The following is a 22,505-nucleotide window of genomic DNA, read 5'->3' on the forward strand; positions in this document are numbered from 1 at the left end:
GACAGGCAGAGGGAAAAGCAGGCTCCATGCAGGGAGCCTGACGCGGGACTCAATCCCGGAACTCCAGGATCACACCCTGGGCCAAAGGCAGGCGCCAAACCACTGAGCCACCCAGGGATCCCTCAGTGCTGCTTTCTGATTGCCTTAAACAAGGTGGTGAGCAGTTGTAAAGAATTCTGTAATAAAAACTGAGGCTGCTTTCTATTCACTGTTCAATCAGTGAAAAACTTGCCAGAAAAACCTGTCTTTTTTGCCCCTTTGAAGCCATAAAGAGACATCAGAATGTGGTCACACAATGTTCTGTAGATGAACTTAAGAGCTAATGATAGTTCGACTCAAAATCCGAATACCTAGAAGCCACAGCGCTGCTTAAAACTTCACCCAGCCTGCCGTGAAAATAGCTTCTGTTCCCTGTCTCCTCATCTGTGAACTGGATAGGACTGCTCAAATTAGAGGCCAACAGGTAATATGATAGAGGATATGATAGAACCATGCTGTAATATGTAAACCAAAGAGGAAACTCCAGTTTTCAAAAGTGAAGAATTAAAGAATGCTGTGTGTTCTCTAGGCCATTGGTTCTATTATAGTGCACACAGGGGGGTGATAGAATTTTATGATCTGTCTGACAAAACTGAGGTGGATACACTAGCTAATTTTATACTTAAATAAGATACCACCATACCTTTTCATTGGCTTTTCTGTCCTCAACCTGACGGCTTCTTTATGTAACTGATACCTTTCGTCCTTACAATAAGCTTTGAAACCATCAAGCATTTCTTAAGAACCATGAAATACAAAAAAAAAAAAAAAGAACCATGAAATACTTAATGGTTTAAATGATACCACATAAGGGGCTCAGTCTCTGGGTAAATTCCTTACTGGTTATATACTTGATTCTTCTGAGAATAGAAGCATCAACATGATTGAGACCACTAATTTCATAGTCTCGTTGATTTTAGAAGAAGTCTGAAGTACCCTGTAGTCCATCCCATTCGTTTAAAAAGAGGAAGTAGAGACCCAGGAAGTTAGTTAAAACCTTAAAGTAGAAGGTTAACCAATAACAAAAACAATTTTTATTAATTATAGTCCTTTTTTTTTTTTTCTTCTCTCTGCTTCATAGCACTATTTCCCAAGTTACAGTTCTTAGCTATTTTATTTTAGATTCTTGAGTCATGAGAGCCACCTAGGGGTTATTATACTTGAACTGGAGTGGGTTAAGTAATCAGCAAATTAGCAAGCCTAAAAGTTTTGTGCAGAGAATATTTAATTGTATATAGAAAAAAACTCATGCCTGAACTCAGTTTACAGTAGGGAGGAAGAAGGGATGGACAAATCCTAGTTCATAGTGATTGACCACAGGTTATTAGCCTACTGAACTGGAACTCAGGTGAATATTACTTTTTGGGGATTCTGCCTTAAGGAAAGATTACGTTTGCTCTCTCATTGCAAAGCAATCTTGGATTTTTTTTTTTTTATTTTGTTGTAATTGAAGAATAATTGATATTCAGTATGGTATTAGTTTTAGTGATTTGATATTTACATATATTATGAAATGACCACCACAGTAAGTCTAGGTTCTATCTGTCACTATCCAGAGTTGTTACAATATTGTCGACTATATTCCCTGTGCTGTACACTACATCCCAATGACTTATCTATTTTATAACTGGAAGACTGTTCCTCTTACTCCCCTTCCCCTACTTTGTCCGGTCTCCCCACCCCCTTCCCTCTGGCAACCATCAGTTTATTCTCTGTATCTGTGAGTCTTTCTGTTTTGTTTGTACATTTGTTTTGTTTTTAGATTCCATATATAAGTGAAATCATACATATTTGTCTTTCTCTACCTTATTTCACCTAACAGCACACCTTAGGTCCATCCATGTTGTCGCAAATGGCAAGATTTCATTCATTTTTGTGGCTCAGTAATATTCCATTTTACATATGTGCCACATCTTTATCCATTCATCCACAGACGAACACTTAGGCTGCTAGCTTATCTTGGCTATTGTAAATAATGCTGTAATGAACAGAGGGGTGTGTATATCTTTTTAATTAGTGTTTTCATTTTCTTCGAGTAAAGAGTGAAATTGCTGAATTATATGGTAATTCTATTTTTAACTTTTTAAGGAACCTCCATAATATTTCCACAGTAGCTGCACCAGTTTGCATTCCCACCAACAGTGCACAAGGGTTCTCTTTTTTCCGTGTCTCCACTGACACTTATTTCTTGTCCTTTTGATAATAGCCATTCTGACAGGTAAAGTGATACCTCATTGTGGTTTTGATTTGCATTTCCCTGATGACCAGTGGTATTGTGCATGTTGTCCATTGACCTATATTATAAGACTAATAAATATTTGATAAATATCACATTGTGTTTTAGGGTTTCCTGGGGTCCCAGTAAACACCTATTTTTACAGCCCATTTTCAGAGCCAAATTGAGAAATAGACAAAGGGGGTCAAACAAGTGGATACTAAACTGTTTGTTGACCAAACTGTCAGTTTTATTACTGATAATGCAATTGGACAGTGTGGTTAGGTATTCTAAAGCTTCCTGTGATTGTAACCTCAAGAGAGAGCTTTCTCTTTAGAGGGAAAAAAAATACTAAATTAATTGATTTGATAAGATTCATTGTATGTTTATTTTTTAAAGATAATATTTAGAAGAGAAAATCCAGTTATTAGTCCTGTAAAATTTTAGATTTTTCTTTTCATCTTGAAAAGAAACTTTTAAAAAGAAAATATAAAAAATATTTGAGGTCTGTTAGTATAGTAGAGAGTGGCACTCAGTTTTCCTTCCTTGATGAGACATGTATCTTAAATGTAGAATATTTTAGACAGGAAGTACATTTTGCTCGATTATATTTTTGGAAGTCACATGATTAGTTGATTTTTTTAGGTGCTTCTGTCAATGTGAGAGAAAAGCTGTCATGTTTCTTGACTTTCAGATTCTTGTATGTGTATCTTTACCACGAAATACGTATTATTACTATGTTGGTACTTTTATATCCAGTCTAGGACTTTACTTCTTAACAGAAGTAAACACACCAAGTCATAATCTAGTGTAACAAATATTTACATATACAAGGAGAGGTGTTACAAAGAAGCACATCTTTGTATGTGCTTATGACAGGAACACAGGAGTCAGAGGGCCGCATTTTGGATGATCTTGAAAGATGACCAAATGTTGACCGGGGAAGGGAAAGGAAGAGACATTTCAGGCTGAAAGAACAGTTTATACAAAATACAAAGTTACATGGTATACATTCCATATATCTTTATTGTTTTAAAAACTTTTAATTTTGAAATCGTAGGAAGTGATTTTTTTTTTCTGGTAAAATCTACATAACATGAAATTTGCCATTTTAACCAATTTTAAGTGCATAGTTCAGTGGCATTGTGTACATTCATATCTTTGTGTAACCATCACCACTATCCATCTCCAGAACTTTTTTATCATCCCTGACTGAAACTCTGTCCCATTAGACACCCCCACTCCCCTCTCCCACAGGGCCCTGGTAGTTATTTTTTTTTTAATTTTTATTTATTTATGATAGTCACACAGAGAGAGAGAGGCAGAGACACAGGCAGAGGGAGAAGCAGGCTCCATGCACCGGGAGCCCGACGTGGGATTCGATCCCGGGTCTCCAGGATCGCGCCCTGGGCCAAAGGCAGGCGCTAAACCACTGCGCCACCCAGGGATCCCTCCTGGTAGTTATTGTTCTCTTTTTTCTCTCAATGATTTGACTGCTTCAGGTACCTCATATACCTGAAATCATAGAATATTTGTTCTTTTGTGTCTGGCTGCTTTCAAGCATACTGTCTTCAAGATTCTTCCTTGTTGTAGCATTTGTCAGAATTTCCTTCTGAATTTTAACCCTGAATAATATTCCGTTTGATATGTATATACCACAGTGAAGTATATACATATCAAAGGTTATCCATTCATCCATCAACGATATTTATTTAGGTTGTCTCCACCTTTTGGTGGAATAATGATGCTGTGAGCTCTGAATAATGCTGCCATGAACATTGGTGTACTAAGTGTTTGAGTTCCTGCTTCCAATTGTTTGGGTATGAACCTAGAAGGGGAAGTGCTGAAACATATGGTAATCTGTGTACATTTCTGAGGAAACTCTGTACTGTTTACCAGAGCAGCTGTACCATTCATTTGACATTTCCCCCAGCAGTGCACCAAGGGTCCCAGTGTCTCCACACCCTCCCCAACATTCTCTTTTAACATGTTGAAAAAAATTTACCAGGCTATGTACTAGCTCCATAAGCACCATGGTAACTATATTCATATTCTCATTATATTAGAAATGACATTTGGCACCCAGCTTAAGTCAAGTTTTTACACGATAAAAAAAAAATTTTCACATGAGACCATATCAGACAGCTTTGGCCTTTGTCTTACTATTTCTACAGTATGGGGTGTATTTGTGGAACAAGTTTAAACATAAATGCACTGGACTGAGTTCTTAGTGACAAACTTTTCTTCTTTCCTGCAGCTCCCTGCACAGGTAGCACTTTCTTTTGCCACAGCAACATGTGCATCAATAATTCTTTAGTCTGTAATGGTGTTCAGAACTGTGCATACCCTTGGGATGAAAATCACTGTAAAGGTAAGTGCGCTGGCAAAGGCCAACCTTTCTGAGAGAAGAGTGGCCATTGCCCTTCATTAAGAAAGACTTAAAATATCCTTTTCTGTAACTGTGCTCAGCATAGCTGCTTCGGCAGAAATGGAAACACATAATATAAATGTTCTTTTAAATGGATCATAGACTTCTAGAATGTGGTGAATGCAAGGAAAAATACTTATTCTCAATGAATGCATTCTTTTTTTTTTACAAACTATGTTTTTTATCTTAAATTGTTCAAAAGTCTGCCGTAGTATTTCCTGCATTATTTTCTTATTCATATTGTAAAGATATTTTATTCTCAGAATAATTTTTTTTAAAGATTTTATTTATTTATTCATGACAGAGAGAGAGGCAGAGACACAAGCAGAGGGAGAAACAGGCTCCATACAAGGATCCTGATGTGGGACTCGATCCTGGGACTCCAGGATCACACACCCTGAGCCAAAGGCAGACGCTCAACCGCTGAGCCACCCAGGCGCCCCCTTCTCAGAATAATTTAGAAAGTAACCTAGAGTAGTATTTTAAAAATTATATAGAAATAATATTTAATAAACATTGATGGATTCAATCTTAAAAAGCAGTAAAAGCAGACTTAAAAGAACTGCTGGGATGCCTAGGTGGCTCAGGGCGTGATCCTGGAGTCCCAGGATCAAGTCCCACATTGGGCTCCCCATAGGGAGCCTGCCTCTCCCTCTGCCTGTGTCTCTACCTCTCTCTGTGTCTCTCATGAATAAATAATTAAAATCTTAAAAAAAAAAAAAAAAAGAACGGCTTTGTTTAATTTTATAAAATTTCCTCTACTATATTTCCAGTGTCTGTCTAAGGTAAATATGACTTGTGGTAATAGTTGAATATCTACAGACATTATCAAATCACTGTCTCAGTCCTACAGTTTACCTGCCTTCTATTCCCTGAGAGTTGAGTAAATATCTTACTATGAAAAATTAATGTGATCTGATAGAACTGTCTTAAGTACTTGACATGAAGTATTTTCAGGTAATCATTCAAATGGTAGATTGCAATGAATACCTCGATGGGTTAGCCTGATTACATTAGTCCCCTCTTGCTGACGGCCATCAGTAGAAATACCGTGGATATACTTAAAGGTGGCCAAACATACCACAGAGCAGAAAGCTAACTTGTTAGAACAAAAGTGTTTCTTTTAGCATTTTCTTTACATTCATGTTTTTATTTTGTTTTTATTTTTTATAAGATTTTGCCTATTTGAAAGAGTGAGTAAGCATGAGTGAGTGGAGGGTCAAAAGGAGGGGAACAAGCAGACTCCCCACCGAGCAGGGAGCCCGACGTGGGGCTCCATCCCAGGACCCTGAGGTCATGACCTGAGCTGAAGGCAGACGCTTAACTGACTGAGCCACCCAGGCACTCCTAGATTCGTGTTTTTAGTTTGGTTTGCAAATTGTAGGCCTTCATGTACCTTCTGAGTAAAGAACCAAGTCTTTTTTCTTTTATGTAATCTAACTATATTGTGATTGGTTAGTTAAACTGGAAATCATCATAGGATTGTTTTATTTGTTTAAAAACTGAATTTTTGGGCAGCCCGGGTGGCTCAGTGGTTTAGCATCGCCTTCAGCCCAGGGCCTGATCCTGGAGTCCCAGGATTGAGTCCCACGTCCCTGCATGCAGCCTGCCTCTCCCTCTGCTTGTATCTCTGCCTCTCTCTCTCTCTCTCTCTCTCTCTGTCTCTCATTAATAAATAAATAAAAATCTTTAAAAATAGATAAATAAATAAATAATAAAAACCGAATTTTTGGGACACCTGGGTGGCTCATTGGTTGAGCATCTGCCTTTGGTTCAGGTCATGATTCCGAGGTCCTGGGATCAAGTCCTGTGTCGAGCTCCCTACAGGGAGCCTGCTTCTCCCTCTGCCTATGTCTCTGTCTCTCTGTGTCTCTCATGAATAAATAAATAAAATCTTAAAAAAAAACCCACATTTTTAATGGTATCATCTGTAGTGTATTTGACCCACGTGTCCTGCTTTACCTAAAAATCCCTTACCAATTCATGACAGGACTCATTAATGAATTTTGAAAGCCTTGTTGTTTCTCTTTCTGCAGAAAAGAAAAAAGCAGGACTGTTTGAACAAGTCACTAAAACCCATGGAACAATTATTGGCATCACATCAGGGATTGTCTTGGTCCTTCTCATTATTTCTATTTTAGTACAAGTGAAACAGCCTCGAAAAAAGGTCATGGCTTGCAAAACTGCGTTTAATAAAACTGGATTTCAGGAAGTGTTTGATCCTCCTCATTATGAACTGTTCTCACTAAGGGACAAAGAGATTTCTGCAGACCTAGCCGACTTGTCAGAAGAACTGGACAGCTACCAGAAGATGCGGCGCTCTTCCACTGCCTCCCGGTGCATTCACGACCATCACTGTGGGTCGCAAGCATCCAGTGTCAAACAGAGCAGGACCAACCTGAGTTCCATGGAACTGCCTTTCCGAAATGACTTTGCACAACCACAGCCAATGAAAACGTTTAACAGCACCTTCAAAAAGAGTAGCTACACTTTCAAACAGGCACACGAGTGCCCCGAACAGGCCCTAGAAGACAGAGTAATGGAGGAGATTCCTTGTGAAATTTACGTCAGGGGGCGAGAGGATTCTGCACAAGCATCCATATCCATCGATTTTTAATCTTCTACTAGAGGGGACATGAATTACTAAGTGTGTACGTACGCAGCCTACAGAGCACCCATACTCTTCTGTCAGAACCAGGAAGACCTTCATTCCCACTAACCTACTGTAATGGTGACGCTTTTATTGTCTCAGGCAGCCTGTATGTTAAACCAACCAAGGGACCTACTCCAGTCCACGAACAAAATAATAGTCACTTATTGCTTGGTGTCACACACACAGAGTTCCAGTGAAAGAGCATTTGAAGAGGGGCGTGCTGGTGCTGAGCCAGGCGCAGGCTGCCTGTTAGGCTTAGCAACGAATACTGCTCTGGATTCATACAGCTTGTCAACATTTTGATCCCACAAGTTTAAAAATAAGATTTGTCTCCGCATTCCTTTTGTTTTTCTTTTCTCTAAATTTAATTTGTTTTATAAGTCCGTGATTTTACCATTTTGGTTTCTTACATAAATATAAATGGTTAATGTACCACACATATTTCAATACAGGCGTTTGTTCTAGGATTTGTCAAAATATAACTCATTACTGTGGTACGTGCCAGTGAAGACCCAGAGTTCTGTTTCACCCATCTGTTTCTTCTTGACTAATTTCTATACTGCTGCCTTTTAATTACTGGATCCTTAGTCTTTATTTTTTGTGAACAGTGGATGATATGATTTATCACCTTTAAGTCATATTTTGTCTTATACTAGAAGATTTCATAATCCTAGGATGTATGCACCCTTGCCAGTTATGACTAAAAACTTGAAAAATATTAGAACTTCTAGAAATCCTTTGAAATTTCCCAAATTTGGTCAGATGTAGTGGTAGCCCATTCATTCACTTTGGGGGAGGCCTGTTTCTTTACAGCATTTCTCATCACCAGATTTGTGTTTCCTGTTATTTTTATAAGAAGATGATTTTGCTCCCTTTGTATTGGTTTATGTTATGGCATATGGTAGCCAAGGTTGTATGAGAGTTAAAGAAGAATTCCTAAGAAACTGTAAAAGCCCTCAGATTGCTTCTTACTTGGGACAATACATTTTTCTAGTTCTTACCAAGAATAACAACTTCCACTTTTTTTTAAACTGCACTTTTGACCTTATGTTTTTTTTATGGTATATAAACAATAATTTATAAACATGATATGAAAACTCATTGTGTTTTTTTAGACTTTTGATATTATTTGATACTGTACAAACTTTATTAAATCAAAATTAAAGACCTACATGACAGATTTCTTTCAGTGTTCACCTTAGTGGCTTTGTATACAAATATGCTGTGATGGAACTACGCATTATAACTTATTGTAAAGACCTTGGTAATGTGTACTTAAGCTTTTGTTTCCTTTTGTTGTTGCATTTAGTTTATGATGAATTTTTCACTATGTGTTATTTATTGTTCTAAATCACTACACAAGTCTTATATTAAAATATACATTGTTACATGATTCTTCAATCATGTTATTGCGCTGAGCTTTTGGAACTTAAGATATATATGGAAAGGAATCTGTTTAACAAATTAAAACTAATACAGACATGCCATTTAAAAAGAGATAAATTCTCATTCTGATTTTTTGTAGTAAATTCTCATGAAATTAGAAATTGAAGTTTCACTGAATTTCATTGATTTTTTTTTTTTAAGATCTCACATCTATGGGTTTTCTCAGGTTAGTGAAAACTGAGACCTTTAAATATGAAACATATAAAATTACCCCTTCAAAATGTTTCTTATATCACATTTTTTATTTTTTTAAAGTATATAATATCCAGGAGATATGTAAACCTGTAGATAGTATATTCATGATTTAATTTTTTTTTAAGTCAGCATAATTTCCTATTTTAAAAATACAATTTGGAAGGTAGAAAGACTTAATGAATGTAGTATTCATTGAACTAAAGAATAAGAGCCAGATTAGATAGACATTCTTTCAGTAGCTATGTTGAATAGGCTTTCTAGTAGTTAGTAGCCAGCCAACACTTGAACAGCATAGTAAATATTTAATATAATAACTGTGATCTCATTCTTCATGATGGTGAAGGAAAATAGCATATTTTCTATGTAAAATTATATCCGTTATAAAAACAGCTGTTAAATCCATCTTTAACACCTACATTATAGTAGAAACTAATACAGTATGCTTAACTACATTAACTATAATCACTTGTAACTATATTTTTGTTTTTGAAATTTGTATTCTATATTCTTTTAAAAGGGCATGAAGAGGCCTACAAAATAGAGCCTTTAGAGAAGACGTTTAACATTAAAACAGCACAGAACTACGTAGCTTCAGGCAACTCCACATAGCAAGTGAAGCTTGGACAACAAATTTGGTTCTAAATGTTGAGGCTGCTAAAACGAATGAAATAGTTTTTGTTTTTCACAGTCGAGAACCCAAACTTATCTGCAGAGGCTAGTTTTCTCTTCAACTAAAGAAAGAGGATCTTTATATAGAACAACATTTCCTCAGAATTTAAAAAAGTTGCAAAATGCAGAGAAAAGTCAGAATGGTAAATCTTTATCTAGTGAAGGCACGTCTCAGTATGGTCTAGGATCATCGGTTTTTGATCAGTCTCTGCAGGGGTAGAACTAAAGAGTCAGATGATCAGTATTAGTTAAGCCAGCCTTCAACTGCCATATACTGTATGCCTTCACTGAAGTTTAGATGGGTATTAGGCCTCATTTGTTTTTTAGTCAAACACTTACTTGGCAGTACACTATGGGAAGAGGATGGAACTATTTTTCAGGCATTAGTACCGTCAAAATGCTAATTGCTGTAGGTAGAGTCTTTCATCTTTGAGCTTAGTGGAAACTTTACAAGTTGTTTACTAAAGTAAAAGCCATAATAAATTTTAGTAATGGAAGATGAACTTTAGCCATCTTGTGGAAGCTATTACACCCTTCACAGAGAATGAAGCCAGTTGAAGCCAGTTGTTAAACAGAGTAGAAAATGCAAATGTGGAGGTAAGAGTATCTGCAAGTCAGGAGCAGCGCCTAGGACACCTCTACAATACTGTCGTGACCTCTCACCTGCGAGCCCAAGTTCAGCCACAAGATATCAACACTCAAGTGCCCACGGATTGCAGGAAACCTATGAATCCCAACATCTAAAGTATGTACAAATAAAGTGTGATGTACCTTTTATGGGGGGGAAATGTTCAACCTAAAGTTTTGACAAAAAGCAAAAGATTTTCCACATTTCACATCACAAAAGATTTAAAAGTCTCCTTTGACTTGTTAACAGCTTTTATGTCTGTCTTTGTCATGTTTCATGTAATTATTAGGCATTAAAAGAACCTCCTAAATGTCTGCTTCTGAACATTTTTATAGTTCTGCTATTATCTGATGAGCAGTGCGCTTTCTGGTTTCAGGGGTGTGTCACCTTGTCTCTTGATGAGACAAGACAGAAGGAAGGCCTCGTTGTGATTCCAGGAGTAATTTCAAAGGGGGTTATGCCCTCTCACAAAATGGTGTCGGCTGTGTTGTTCATGATTAGAAGGGACCATGAGTTTGGGGGCTTTTTAAGATCCAAGAAAGATGATCTGTTCTAACTTCATTAATGAGAATTCTGAGGCCCAGAGAAAAGGAGTGAGTACTCGCATCTCAGAACCAGTCCCATGCTCTTGGCTGGTCTCTGCTGTTTTTTCCTTGCCTTCGCTGGCTAGAAGTTTTAAAGGTCAAGCAGTTCTAAACAGAAGCCCAGATGTTCCATGTAAGCTTGTCAGTCATTCTGATTTAAAATGTAATTTATACTATAACAATTTTTTCAAAGCACTTTACCTTTTTTTTTTAAATCTATGTAATGCTATTCTACAATTTTATTGCCATGACTTCTTGGCATCTGCAAACTGCAAGACAATTACTGTGAATTCTTAATAAACAATGTTAACAATTTATAGGCTTGGCATTAGATAAAAAGAGCTTTGGTGTTTTGGTTTTGTGATCTTTTTAAAATCTAACGGAAACAATGTGTACTCTAGAAATTAAAGATTTGTGTGCTATATCTCTTGAGTTTGGAGAATGATTTGAGTTCTGAGCCATGATGACAAATTGACCTCAGATATCTTTTTTAGGTCCCTACAAAATCAATTTTCCATGTTTTATATGCCTCAACAAATTAAAAATTCTGAATTTGCTTTTTTTAGTAATTTTTTCATATATTTCTGTGATTGGTTTAATGACTACAAAAGCCCAAGAAGCTCATGACTCGGGTGCATGTTTAGTGGGTACTGTCTTGAGTACATTTTTTTTAAGATTTTATTTCAGAGAGGGGAAGGTCTGAGTGAAAGGGAGAGGGAAAATCTCAAGCAGACTCCATGCGGAGCGTGGTGCCCAACGCAGGGCTTGATCTCACACCCTGAGATCATGGCCTGAGCCAAAACCAAGAGTCAGATGCTTAACCAACTGAGTCACCAAGGCACCCCTTGAGTAAATGTTTTTTTTAAACCAATGAATTTTTAGAGATGAATGTCCAGACCACACAAGAAGTCTTATATGTTTAATCCTGACTGACACTTCACAGTAAGGAATATGATCCTTGAACTGGAAATAAAACTTGTGTGTTAATTTCCTTGCCTGTCTCAATGACCACATCTCCAGAAGGGGCAAAGAATATTTACGTCTTTGCAGGACGAAGTTGGCATTTCCTACCCAATAGCTTCCAAAGTAAAATAATCTTAGGATAAAAAGAAAGGAAAAAAGCTCAGGCTATTACACCATGAGTTTTCAAATTAATCTTCAAGTAAAATTAACCAAAAAAATGTTTAAAGGTGAATTTAGTGTTAGATTGCCTGCAGATCCAGTGTGCGACATCCAGTCACTAAAGTGAGGACTTTCAGAGTGGGTTGTCAGAGCACGCTGTCCTTTTGAGGCACAGAATGCATCAGTCACAGCCACAGCTTAGCAAGGATGCATGAGTAGATTTCACAAAAGGCGCACAATGAAGAGAAAGCAAAGAAAGGCAAAAACAGCTTTACAATCATACAGACCTAGATCAAGGAGTGAAGAAAGACGAAAGAAAGGTAGTTACCACTGGTCTGTCTCTGCCAATAGTCACAGAGAAATTTTATTTTCTGTGTTATTTAGGATCAAGAAACAGCTTTTATCTGAAAGTGCTCTTACCTGCCAAGTTTTGTCATACTCTGTAACATCTGGTGCCAGCGGGCCACTGAGCCGGTACATACTTTATTGAAACATTATGAGTAACTGCTGATTGCTAAAGGAATTTTCATCAGAAGTCTAGGTATTGAACCATGCTTTTCAAATGCTCTATTCTTCCACTGATGACTTTGTCCTATTGTATTAAGCAGTGTTTCAGAGAAGTATTCACAACTTTTGAACCAAAAAATTGCTGCATGAATTGTAGGGAAGTTCTTGCTAGACCCTGAGAAGACAGTTCAGCTCTGAAAATGTGCACGAGTAACAGTAGTGAACTTGCTGCAACTGCCTCTGTTTCTTACATTCATAGTCTAAAGGCAATCATGCTTCCTTGGTCATTTATTTGTAAAAAAAAAACGAATAAAGCTTGTGATAGTAGGCTTCTAGGACGACTCCCAGTGATCCCTGCCTCCTGCTGTTCACAATCTTGTATCATTCCCTGCTCTTTCTTGAGTGTGAGTTGGACCTGGGCACCTGCTTCCAGTGAACATGCCAATAATGCCATGTCACTTCTGAGATTCGGTGACAGGCTGGCTTCTGTCTTGCTCACCCATTTAGTTTTGTGATTTCCTGTTCAGATGGAAGCCAAGTGCCATGTGCTGAGATGCTCTATGGAGAGGCCCACATGACAGGAAATGGGGGTTTTGAGCCAACAGCACAGAGGCCATCAAGACAACCTCCTGCAAAGAACTGAGTCCTGCCAGCAACATGCCTAGAAGAGGATCCCCCCACGCTAGAGCCTTGAGATGACCACACACAATACCTGATGAATTGCATCTTGGGAAAGACCTTGAGTACCACTGAGATCACTGATGGCAGAAATCCAAGATATGTGCTATTTCGAGTTGCTGGATTTGGGGATAATATGTTACACAACCATTGATAACTAACTAATGCAAAGCTAGAAAAGGACAATGGCATATCCCAACTTAACCCCTTGGGGGGGAGAGTTGTTGATGAAATTTAACATGATGTTTTGGTTTGAAAAAAATCTCAAAGCAATGGTCATATCGTCTTAAATCTAGCAGAAGGGAATAAAGAAAGAGCGTCTTCCTCCAACATGAATACCTATCAGCCAATTAGTTTCCTTAGCCACACATAAAAACACCTATCTTTGACCCATCTCTCCTAAATACGGCAAAATACTGAAATTTTATTCTATATTTGAAATGAAAATCAAATTAAATGCTAACTCTTCAATAGTGCCCCTGACTCATCAAGTCTCCTTTGAGTAAAATGAAATTATCTAAAAATGAATAAAGGATAAAATTCTATTCAGATTCTATATGGTATTCCCATAATTTAGTCAACATCTTTCACATTTCCAATCACATTAACAGTTTCTAGACAGCAGGGCTGGTTACAATTCTATTATTACATGAAAAGGTGATTCTTGGGACAACTGATTTAGAAAGGAATGGAACCCCTGCCCCTCCAAAAAAAGGAGGGAACGGTCACTGAGAAAAGAAGTACAAGCCTTTCACGTCCTGAACGTCCCTACTCTCAAAATATGAAATGTGGCAAAAACATTTCTATATAGAGATTTTCCTGTGTAAAAAGAGATTTCCTATAAGAATGATCTTTTTTTTTCCTTTGTTTTAGTCAAAATGATTGAAAAACCAATCCTAGAAAGTTTTTCTTTCTGAAATAGTTTTCAATAGCTGGCTGTCAGCCACCACTACCTGCTATAAAGATAAAACTGTATCTTTCATTGTATCCATGTATAAACTTTTTGTTTGAATTTGAAGCCAGCTATTACTGACATTGTTTTGCCCTGTGGGTATAATTGTGTCCTAAAACCTTCTAATATGAATCCATGAAACCTTAGCCTCTAGAAATAGGATAGTACCTGTTCCTTGTACTCTGATCTCTGCAAAAGAAGCATCAGATGAATCTTGGTGATCCCCATCCTGCCATTTTTAATTGCTAGATGGTAGCTAGGGACTACGTTGCTTGAAGCTTTTCATTTTCTGTGGGATTTGAAGTACCTACCTTTCTACTAGGAGCCTCACAGCTCTTGTTTTGTTACCCACAAATGCACACAGATTTTTTTTTAAGGAAATACTAACACACCAAACCAGGTTCTCTAAAGAAACTCCCAAGTCTGTCAGTGAAAAGAAAGGAACTTCCCTAAACAGTATGGTATGGGTAGTAGTAGACGAAGTATACAGAGAAACTGCCTCTATCAAAAACCATGTCTTAAAGGATGTGCAAGAGAATGCTTCTATTTTAAGCTGGCATTCTCACCTCTTCACCCTGGAAAAATAGCTTGCTTCTCTTCCCCTCATCAGGTAGGCAAAGAAAGTGATTGCACACTGTTTTTAATTGTAGGTTTACATAAACCCACAATTCAAGAGCATTGATTTGTTGGACTGTAATCTACACTTTAACACACTGAGCTGCATTTAGGCAGCATGCCAGATGTGTAAAGTCAGAATTTAACGACGACATTTCAGTAGCAGCCCCAGAATTTAGGAGAGTACCACTGTCGAATACTAATGTGCCACTAACAAGAAAACAAAAGAACAAACAGCTCCTTTCTCAGTTACCTTTTGTCCCTTTCTTGGTGATGGAGAAAATGAAAGCAATTAACTATTTCATAGAAATCCCATCTTAAGGCAGCCCCAGTGGCTCAAAGTTTTAGCACCGCCTTCGGCCCAAGGTGTGATCCCAGAGACCGGGATCGAGTCCCACATCGGGCTCCCTGCATGGAACCTGCTTTTCCCTCTGCCTGTGTCTCTACTCTGTGTGTGTGTGTGTGTGTGTCTCTCATGAATAAATAAATAAAATCTTTAAAAAAGAAATCTCATAAATTCCAGTCAAAAGCAACCCATAGTAGTTATTGCTGTGGTCGTGGCACTTTATCAATCAACCAAAGGTAAATTAATTTTTAACACTGCCAAAAAAAAATTTTTTTTAACACTGCCTAGTTACAAAGTTCATGTTTTTCCTGAAGACTTTATCAAACATTTTTACTCTCTGAAAATAATTATGTACATGAAATGTATTGTGAATGGAGTCACCATCTTATATCTGCTTTGTATGATTTTCAAAATGGAGCTTTATTTCCTTTTAAATAGAAGGGAGAGGGAGAAAATTTCTTATCCTAAAAGAATGGTATTTCTTTTTTTTTTTTCTAAGATTGTATTATTTATTCATGAGAGACACACAGAGAGAGGCAGAGACATAGGTAGAGGGAAAAGCAGGCTCCCTGTAAGAAGCCTGATGTGGGACTCGATCCCAGGACCCTGGGATCATGACCTGAGCCGAAGGCAGACACTCAACCACTGAGCCACCCAGGTGCCCAACAATGGTAGCTCTTAAACCTGGCAGCATTAACATTTGGGGCCAAATAATTATTGGTTATGAGGGGGAATGTTCTGTGCACTATCAGATGTTGACTAGCATTCCTGGCCTCTGCCCACTGGCTCCCAGGAGCATACCCCCATTTGTGAAAACCAAAAATGCCTCCAGATATAGCCACGTGTGGAGGGCTCAAATCAACTTTGGCTGAGAACCACCACTGAGAGAGTTTAAAGGATTTAACAAATAATAACCAGAAGTTGTTAAATTCTATTTCAAAGAAATACTTCAGACTTCTGGAAAGGTATAAAGAAGAGTGAGCACCCACATACCCAGATCTCCCAATTTCATCCCCATCCTTCCAGCCTCACCCCTCAGGGGTCCCAAATTTGGTTTTCATCATTCCCATGTCTATATTGGTTAGAAGTTATATATCTACTTCTTACTTTTGTGGCTGATCTTCATGTTTTCTCATGCATGCATCAAGTCTAAAATTAACATGCTTTTTTTCTGAACAGAACAAGAATCATATAAGGCCTTATTTCCAGTCACCCCCCTTCCATCTTACATATTACTTTAGTTCTGATTTGTTGTATACATATATATATCTCCAGCAAATGGTCAATATGGTGAATATTTAGACTTTTCTCTGTTTTTCAGTTCATTTGCTCTTCATATATTCTTGACTCCCAGACCTTACATCTGGCTCACTTTCCTTCTCCCTTTGTTTGGCGGCTATTTATGGACACTCTACCTAGTGATCTGTCCAAGTCTTGCTTTTCTGAAACTTTATTTCTTCCTCATTATTGCATGATAGGTTATCTGGGTTATAAAAGTCATATTGACAGTTATTTTCTCTCAGTGTTTATTTCAAGATGATCTGACTTCTTTTATGAATCTAAATTCCTGGGTGCCTGAGTGGCTCAGTGGTTGAGTGCATGGCTCAGGTCATGATCCTGGGGTCTTGGGATCAAGTCCCACACTGGGCTCCCCACAGGGAGCCTGCTTCTCCCTCTGCCTGTATCTCTGCCTCTCTGTGTGTCTCTCATGAATAAAAAAATAAAATCTTTAAAAAAAATAAAAGTAAATCTAAATTCCTTTATTTAGAATCTCTTTTCCCCTTTAATGACTGCACAATATTCTTTGCTATTGTGTCATTTCACTATAATATGTCTACATATGGATATATCTTATGGTTCCATATGCTTCAATTGTAGAAAATTCTTTTATATCTCTTAATCTCTCAGTATTTCCATCTCTTCATATTTTCCATGTGCTACATACTCTCTTTAGCTATATCTAACTTCTGTTTATCTCATGGTAGTTGATTTTCTTGGATTCCAATGAGTACTTATCTTGAACGATTATATTGGCTATTTCTGGAAATTCTATTTAGTTCTTTTCCAAATCTATCTGATCTTCTTTTTTTTTTTTTACTTTACCTAAAGACTTTTTATTTTTTTAAAGATTTTATTTATTTATTCATGATAGAGAGAGAGAGAGAGAGAGAGAGGCAGAGACACAGGCAGAGGGAGAAGCAGGCTCCACGCAGGAGCCCGACGAGGGACTTGATCTGGGGCTCCAGGATCGTGCCCTGGGCCGAAGGCAGGCGCTAAACCGCTGAGCCACCCATGGATCCCTGATCTTCTTTCTACATATCTTTTTATTGTCTTGTGTTTTTATTCTGTTTTAAACAGTTTTACACATGTTTTATATTCTGTACTCCATAATTTCATTACCAAAATTTCTTGAGGGTTGTAGTTATTTTTTTCTTTCTGTTGATTTACACACATGGTAGTTGGTTTTCGTGGGTGGCTTGTCTACTAACTTTCTTGTTATTGTGAATGCATCTGTGAAAAGGCTTTATATCTGTGGGAATCTGATGATGCCTGGTGTGAGTATACTCCCTCCCCAAAGGATTTGTTATTTGCTTCTGTGTGATGCCTCCAGGGTACTTTCAACCCAGGATAACTTTAGATTAATTTCTCATATTGGGATTTTAAAAAACCACAAGTATTATGAAATTCCATATTAATTTTATTAAACTTATAATTGAAATTAGATATAATAAATGCATGTAATTTAAGGGTCTAGTGGGATGAGGTTTGATAATTATATGTACATCTAGGCACCATACCAATCAAAATATAAAACCTTTTCATCACCCACAAAAGATTCCCTTGAGCACCTAACCCCCTAACTCCTAGCACCACTTATTTGCTTTCTGTCACCATAGTATAGATTCTTATTTCCAAGAGTTTTATGTAAATAGAATTGTGTGTTATGTACTCTTTTGTGTCTGGCTTTTTCACTCAAGATAATGTTCCCGGGATCCCTGGGTGGCGCAGCGGTTTAGCGCCTGCCTTTGGCCCAGGGCGTGATCCTGGAGATCCGGGATCGAATCCCACGTCAGGCTCCCGGTGCATGGAGCCTGCTTCTCTCTCTGCCTGTGTCTCTGCCTCTCTCTCTCTCACTGTGTGCCTATCATAAATAAATAAAAATTAAAAAAAAAAAAGATTTAAAGATAATGTTCCCATTAATCTATGTTATTGAGTGTATCAAGAGTGTGTAACTTTTGATTGCATAATATTCCATAGTTGAGTATGCCCCAATTTATTCTTTTGTTGAACATATGGCATGTTTTCAATTTTTGCCTATTATGAAGAATGTTTCCATGTATATTCACATACAAGTCTTTCTGTGGACTTATGTATGTTTGTATCTCATATCAATATCAAAGAGTAGGATTGCTAGATCATGTATAAGTACATGTTGAACATTGTAAGAAATTCCCAGAGTTGTTGTACCATTTTACAACTCCACCAGCAATGTATGAGAATTCTAATTGTTCTACTGCACAAGGATACTTAGTATGATTAGTCTTTTTATTTTAACTATGCTAATGAGTATGACACCACATTGTTTTAATTTGTGTTTCTCCAATGACTAGTGATGTTGCACTTCTTTACATGTATTTATATATCTTCTTTGGTCAGGCTTTTATATAAATATTTTGCCAAATTTTTTTAGATTGGGTTGTGTTCTTATTATGGTGCAATAATATATGTATACTGAATACAAATCTTAGATATATACATTGTGAGCTTTTCCTGGGTTTTATTCTCTTTTTGTTCTTTAAACATTTTTTTTAAAGATTTTATTTATTTATTCAGGGATGCCTGGGTGGCTCAGCGGCAGAGCGTCTGCCTTCAGCTCAGGGCATGGTCTCAGGGTCCTGGGATTGGGTCCCACATCAGGCTGCCTCGAGGAGCCTGCTTCTCTCTCTGCCTGTGTGTCTGCCTTTCTCTGTGTCTCTCATGACTAAATAAATATTGTGTCTCATGAGAGACACAGAGAGAGAGGCAGACACACAGGCAGAGGGAGAAGCAGACTCCCCACGAGAGGCCCGATGTGGGACTCGATCCTGGGACTGCGGGATCACACCCTGAGCCAAAGGCAGGTGCTCCACTGCTGGCATGCTCCACCCAGGCATCCCTAAGCATTGAAATATAATCACATTCTATGTTCAACAATTCGTCATCTAAATTTCCAATTCTTTGTTGCTGATACATAGAAATGCAGTTGATTTTTATATACTGACTTGATACACAAGCTTGCTAAACTCGCTTATTCTAGTAGCATTTTATAGATTCCTTTAGATTTTCTATATATACAACATAACATCTGTTAGTAAAAGCAGTTCTATGTTATATATGCATTTTATCTCTTTTTCTTGCCTTTTACACTGGCTAGGACTCTCAGTAAGATTTGATTAGAAACGGTGAGAGTGCATATCCTTTTAATGATCTTGGAGGGAAAGCATTCAGTCTTTCACCATTTAGTAGTATTTCGATATACATTTTTCATGATGCTTTCTCTCAGGTTGAGGAAGTTCCTTTCTATTCCTAGTTTACTAAGATATTTTATTACACGGAGGTGTTGAATTTCATCCAGTGCTTTCCTGGCATCTATTGAGATGATCATATGGTTTTCCTGTTTTATATAGTAAATTACATAGATTGATTTTTCAAATGTTAAACCAAACTTGCATTCCTGGGATGAATTCATTTGTCATAGTGTATTATATTTTGTATATACTGCTAGATTTGACTTCTAATATTTTGTTAAGGATTTTTTTGCATCTATGTTGATGAGGAATATTGGATTATAAGTTTTTTTGTGATATCTTTGATTTTGATGTAAGGGAGATGCTAGCCTCATGAAATGAGTTGGGAAGTATTTTACTTCCTCCTGCATTTTCTGATTTTGTGTAGAATTGGTATTATTTCATCCTTAAATATTTGATAAAATTCACCAGTGAAGCCATGACTAAACCTATTCAAAGACTTTTATTTTTTTTATTTATTTTTTTTTTTTATTCAAAGACTTTTAATAGGAAATTCTTTTTTGTTTGTTTGTGTCTTTCTTTCTGGGTTTGTTCTGGAATTCAAAAAATTTGGGCATTTCATTTAAGTTTTTTATTTTATTGGCATGAAGTTAGTCATAATATATCTTTTTTACCCTTTAGATTTCTGTAGCTCTCTTTTGTTCTTAGTGTAATGCGCTGCCAAAGCAAGCACTCTTCCTTTGTTCTTTTTTTTTTTTAATATCAGTAAAGTTAACATACAGTGTTATGCTACTTTCAGGTGTACAATATGTGACTCAACAATTCTATACATTACCCAGCGTTCATCACGACAAGGGCTCTCCGTAAGCCCCATCACCTATTTCACCCATTCCTGCACCATCTCCTCTCTGGTAACTGTTAGTTTGTTCTCTATAGTCAAGAATCTGTTTCTTGGTTTGTCTCTCTATTTTCTTTTGCTCGTTTGTTTTGTTTCTTAAACGCCACATATGACTCAAATCATATGGTATTTGTCTTTCCTCACAGACTTATTTTGCTTTGCATTCTACTCTCTTGCTACATTCATGTAGGAATGGCAAGATTTCATTCTTTTTAATGGCCGGATAATATTACGTTGTGTATATATACCACACCTTCTTTATCCATTCATCTATTGATGGACACTGAGCTGCTCCTATAATTTGGCTATTGTAAATATTGCTGGTATAAATATAGGGGGGCATGTAGTCCTTTGAATTCATGTTTTTCTATTTTGGGGTAGATACCCATAGAGTAGTTCTGGTCTTCATTTTTTGAGGAAACTCAACACTGTTTTCCACAGTGGCTGTACCAGTTTGCATTCCCACTAACAGTGAAAGAGGGCCCTTTTTCTCCACATCCTCATCAACACTTGTTGTTTCTTCTTTTTTTTTTTTTTTTTTTTTAAATTTTGACCATTCTGGGATCCCTGGGTGGCGCAGTGGTTTAGCGCCTGCCTTTGGCCCAGGGCGGGATCCTGGAGACCTGGGATCAAGTCCCACGTCGGGCTCCAGGTGCATGGATCCTGCTTCTCCCTCTGCCTGTGTCTCTGCCTCTCTCTCTCTCTCTCTGACTATCATAAATAAATAAAAATTAAAAAAAATAATAATTTTGACCATTCTGACAGATGTGAGGTGACATCTCATTGTAGTTTTGATTTGCATGTCCCTGATGGAAGTGATATTGAGCATCTTTTCCTGTATCTGTTGGTTATCTAGATGTTTTCTTTAGAGAAATGTCTGATTTTGTCTTCTGCCCATTTTTAAATTGGATTATTTGTTTCTTTGTTTTTTTTAAGATTTTATTTATTTATTCATGGAGACAGACAGAGAGAGAGAGAGAGAGGCAGAGACACAAGCAGGCTCCATGCAGGGAGCCCGATGTGGGACCCGATCCCATGTCTCCAGGATCATGCCCTGGGCTGAAGGAAGGCAGCGTTAAACCGCTAAGCCACCATGGCTGCCCTGTTTGTTTTTTTAAAAGATTTTATTTATTTATTCATGAGAGATACAGAGAGAGAGAAGCAGAGAGAGAAGCAGGCTCCAGGCAGAAAGCTGGATGCGGGACTCAATATCGGGTCTCCAGGATCACGCCCTGGGCCAAAACACTCAACTGCTGAGCACCCAGGCGTCCCAAGGATTATTTGTTTTTTGAGTACTGAGTTGTATCAGTCAGTTCTTTATATATTTTGGAAACTAACCCTTTATCAGGTATCCCATTTGCAAATATCTTCTCCAATTCAGTATATTTTGCCTTTTAATTTTGTTGATTCCTGGTGGCTCAGCGGTTTGGCGCCTGCCTTCTGCCCGGGGCATGATCCTTGGGTCCAGGGATTGGGTCCCGCGCGGGCTCCTTGCATGGGGCCTGCTTCTCCCTCTGCCTGTGTCTCTGCCTCTCTCTCTATATCTCATGAATGAATAATAAAAAAAAATCTTTAATTTTGTTGATTCCTCCTTTGTTTTGATATTAGCAATTTGTATCTTCTCTCCTTTTTTCTTTATCAGTCCAGCTAGTTTGCAACTTTATTGATTTTTAACCAAGGTCCAGCCTTTGATTTAATTGATTTTCTCTATTGTCTATTTTCTATTTCTTGATTTCCACTCTTATAGTTTTTTTCTTCTTTCTTCTTTTTAAAGATTTTATGTACTCATGAGAGACGCAGAGAGAGGCAAAGACCTAGGCAGAGCAAGAAGCAATATCCCTGTGGGAGCCTGATGTGGGACCCAATCCCAGGACCCTGGAATCATGACACAAAAAGACAGACATCCAACCACAGAGCCACCCTCGTGTCCCTCTTATTTCTTCTTGATTTCAGTTTAATTTCTTATTGTTCTAGTTTCTTAGGGTGGAAGCTTTGATCATTGGCTTTAGACTTTTCTGTTAT

The 22,505-nt window shown here is 37.6% G+C and overlaps 1 protein-coding gene across 2 annotated transcripts in view; it reads left to right on the forward strand.

The window, feature by feature from the left end:
- NETO2 (neuropilin and tolloid like 2) overlaps positions 1 to 11,281 on the forward strand; it is a 58,761-nt gene extending 47,480 nt beyond the window's left edge. For both annotated transcript variants that reach the window (XM_072827272.1, XM_072827273.1), the window contains exons 8-9: positions 4,512 to 4,625; positions 6,719 to 11,281. In XM_072827272.1, the coding sequence (XP_072683373.1) occupies positions 4,512 to 4,625; positions 6,719 to 7,299 (695 nt within the window). In that variant the 3' untranslated portion in view covers positions 7,300 to 11,281. The remainder of the gene's footprint in view (positions 1 to 4,511; positions 4,626 to 6,718) is intronic.
- The last annotated feature ends 11,224 nt before the right edge of the window (positions 11,282 to 22,505 follow it).

The sequence above is a fragment of the Canis lupus genome, chromosome 5 (assembly GCF_048164855.1).
Source record: "Canis lupus baileyi chromosome 5, mCanLup2.hap1, whole genome shotgun sequence".
NCBI lineage: Eukaryota > Metazoa > Chordata > Mammalia > Carnivora > Canidae > Canis > Canis lupus.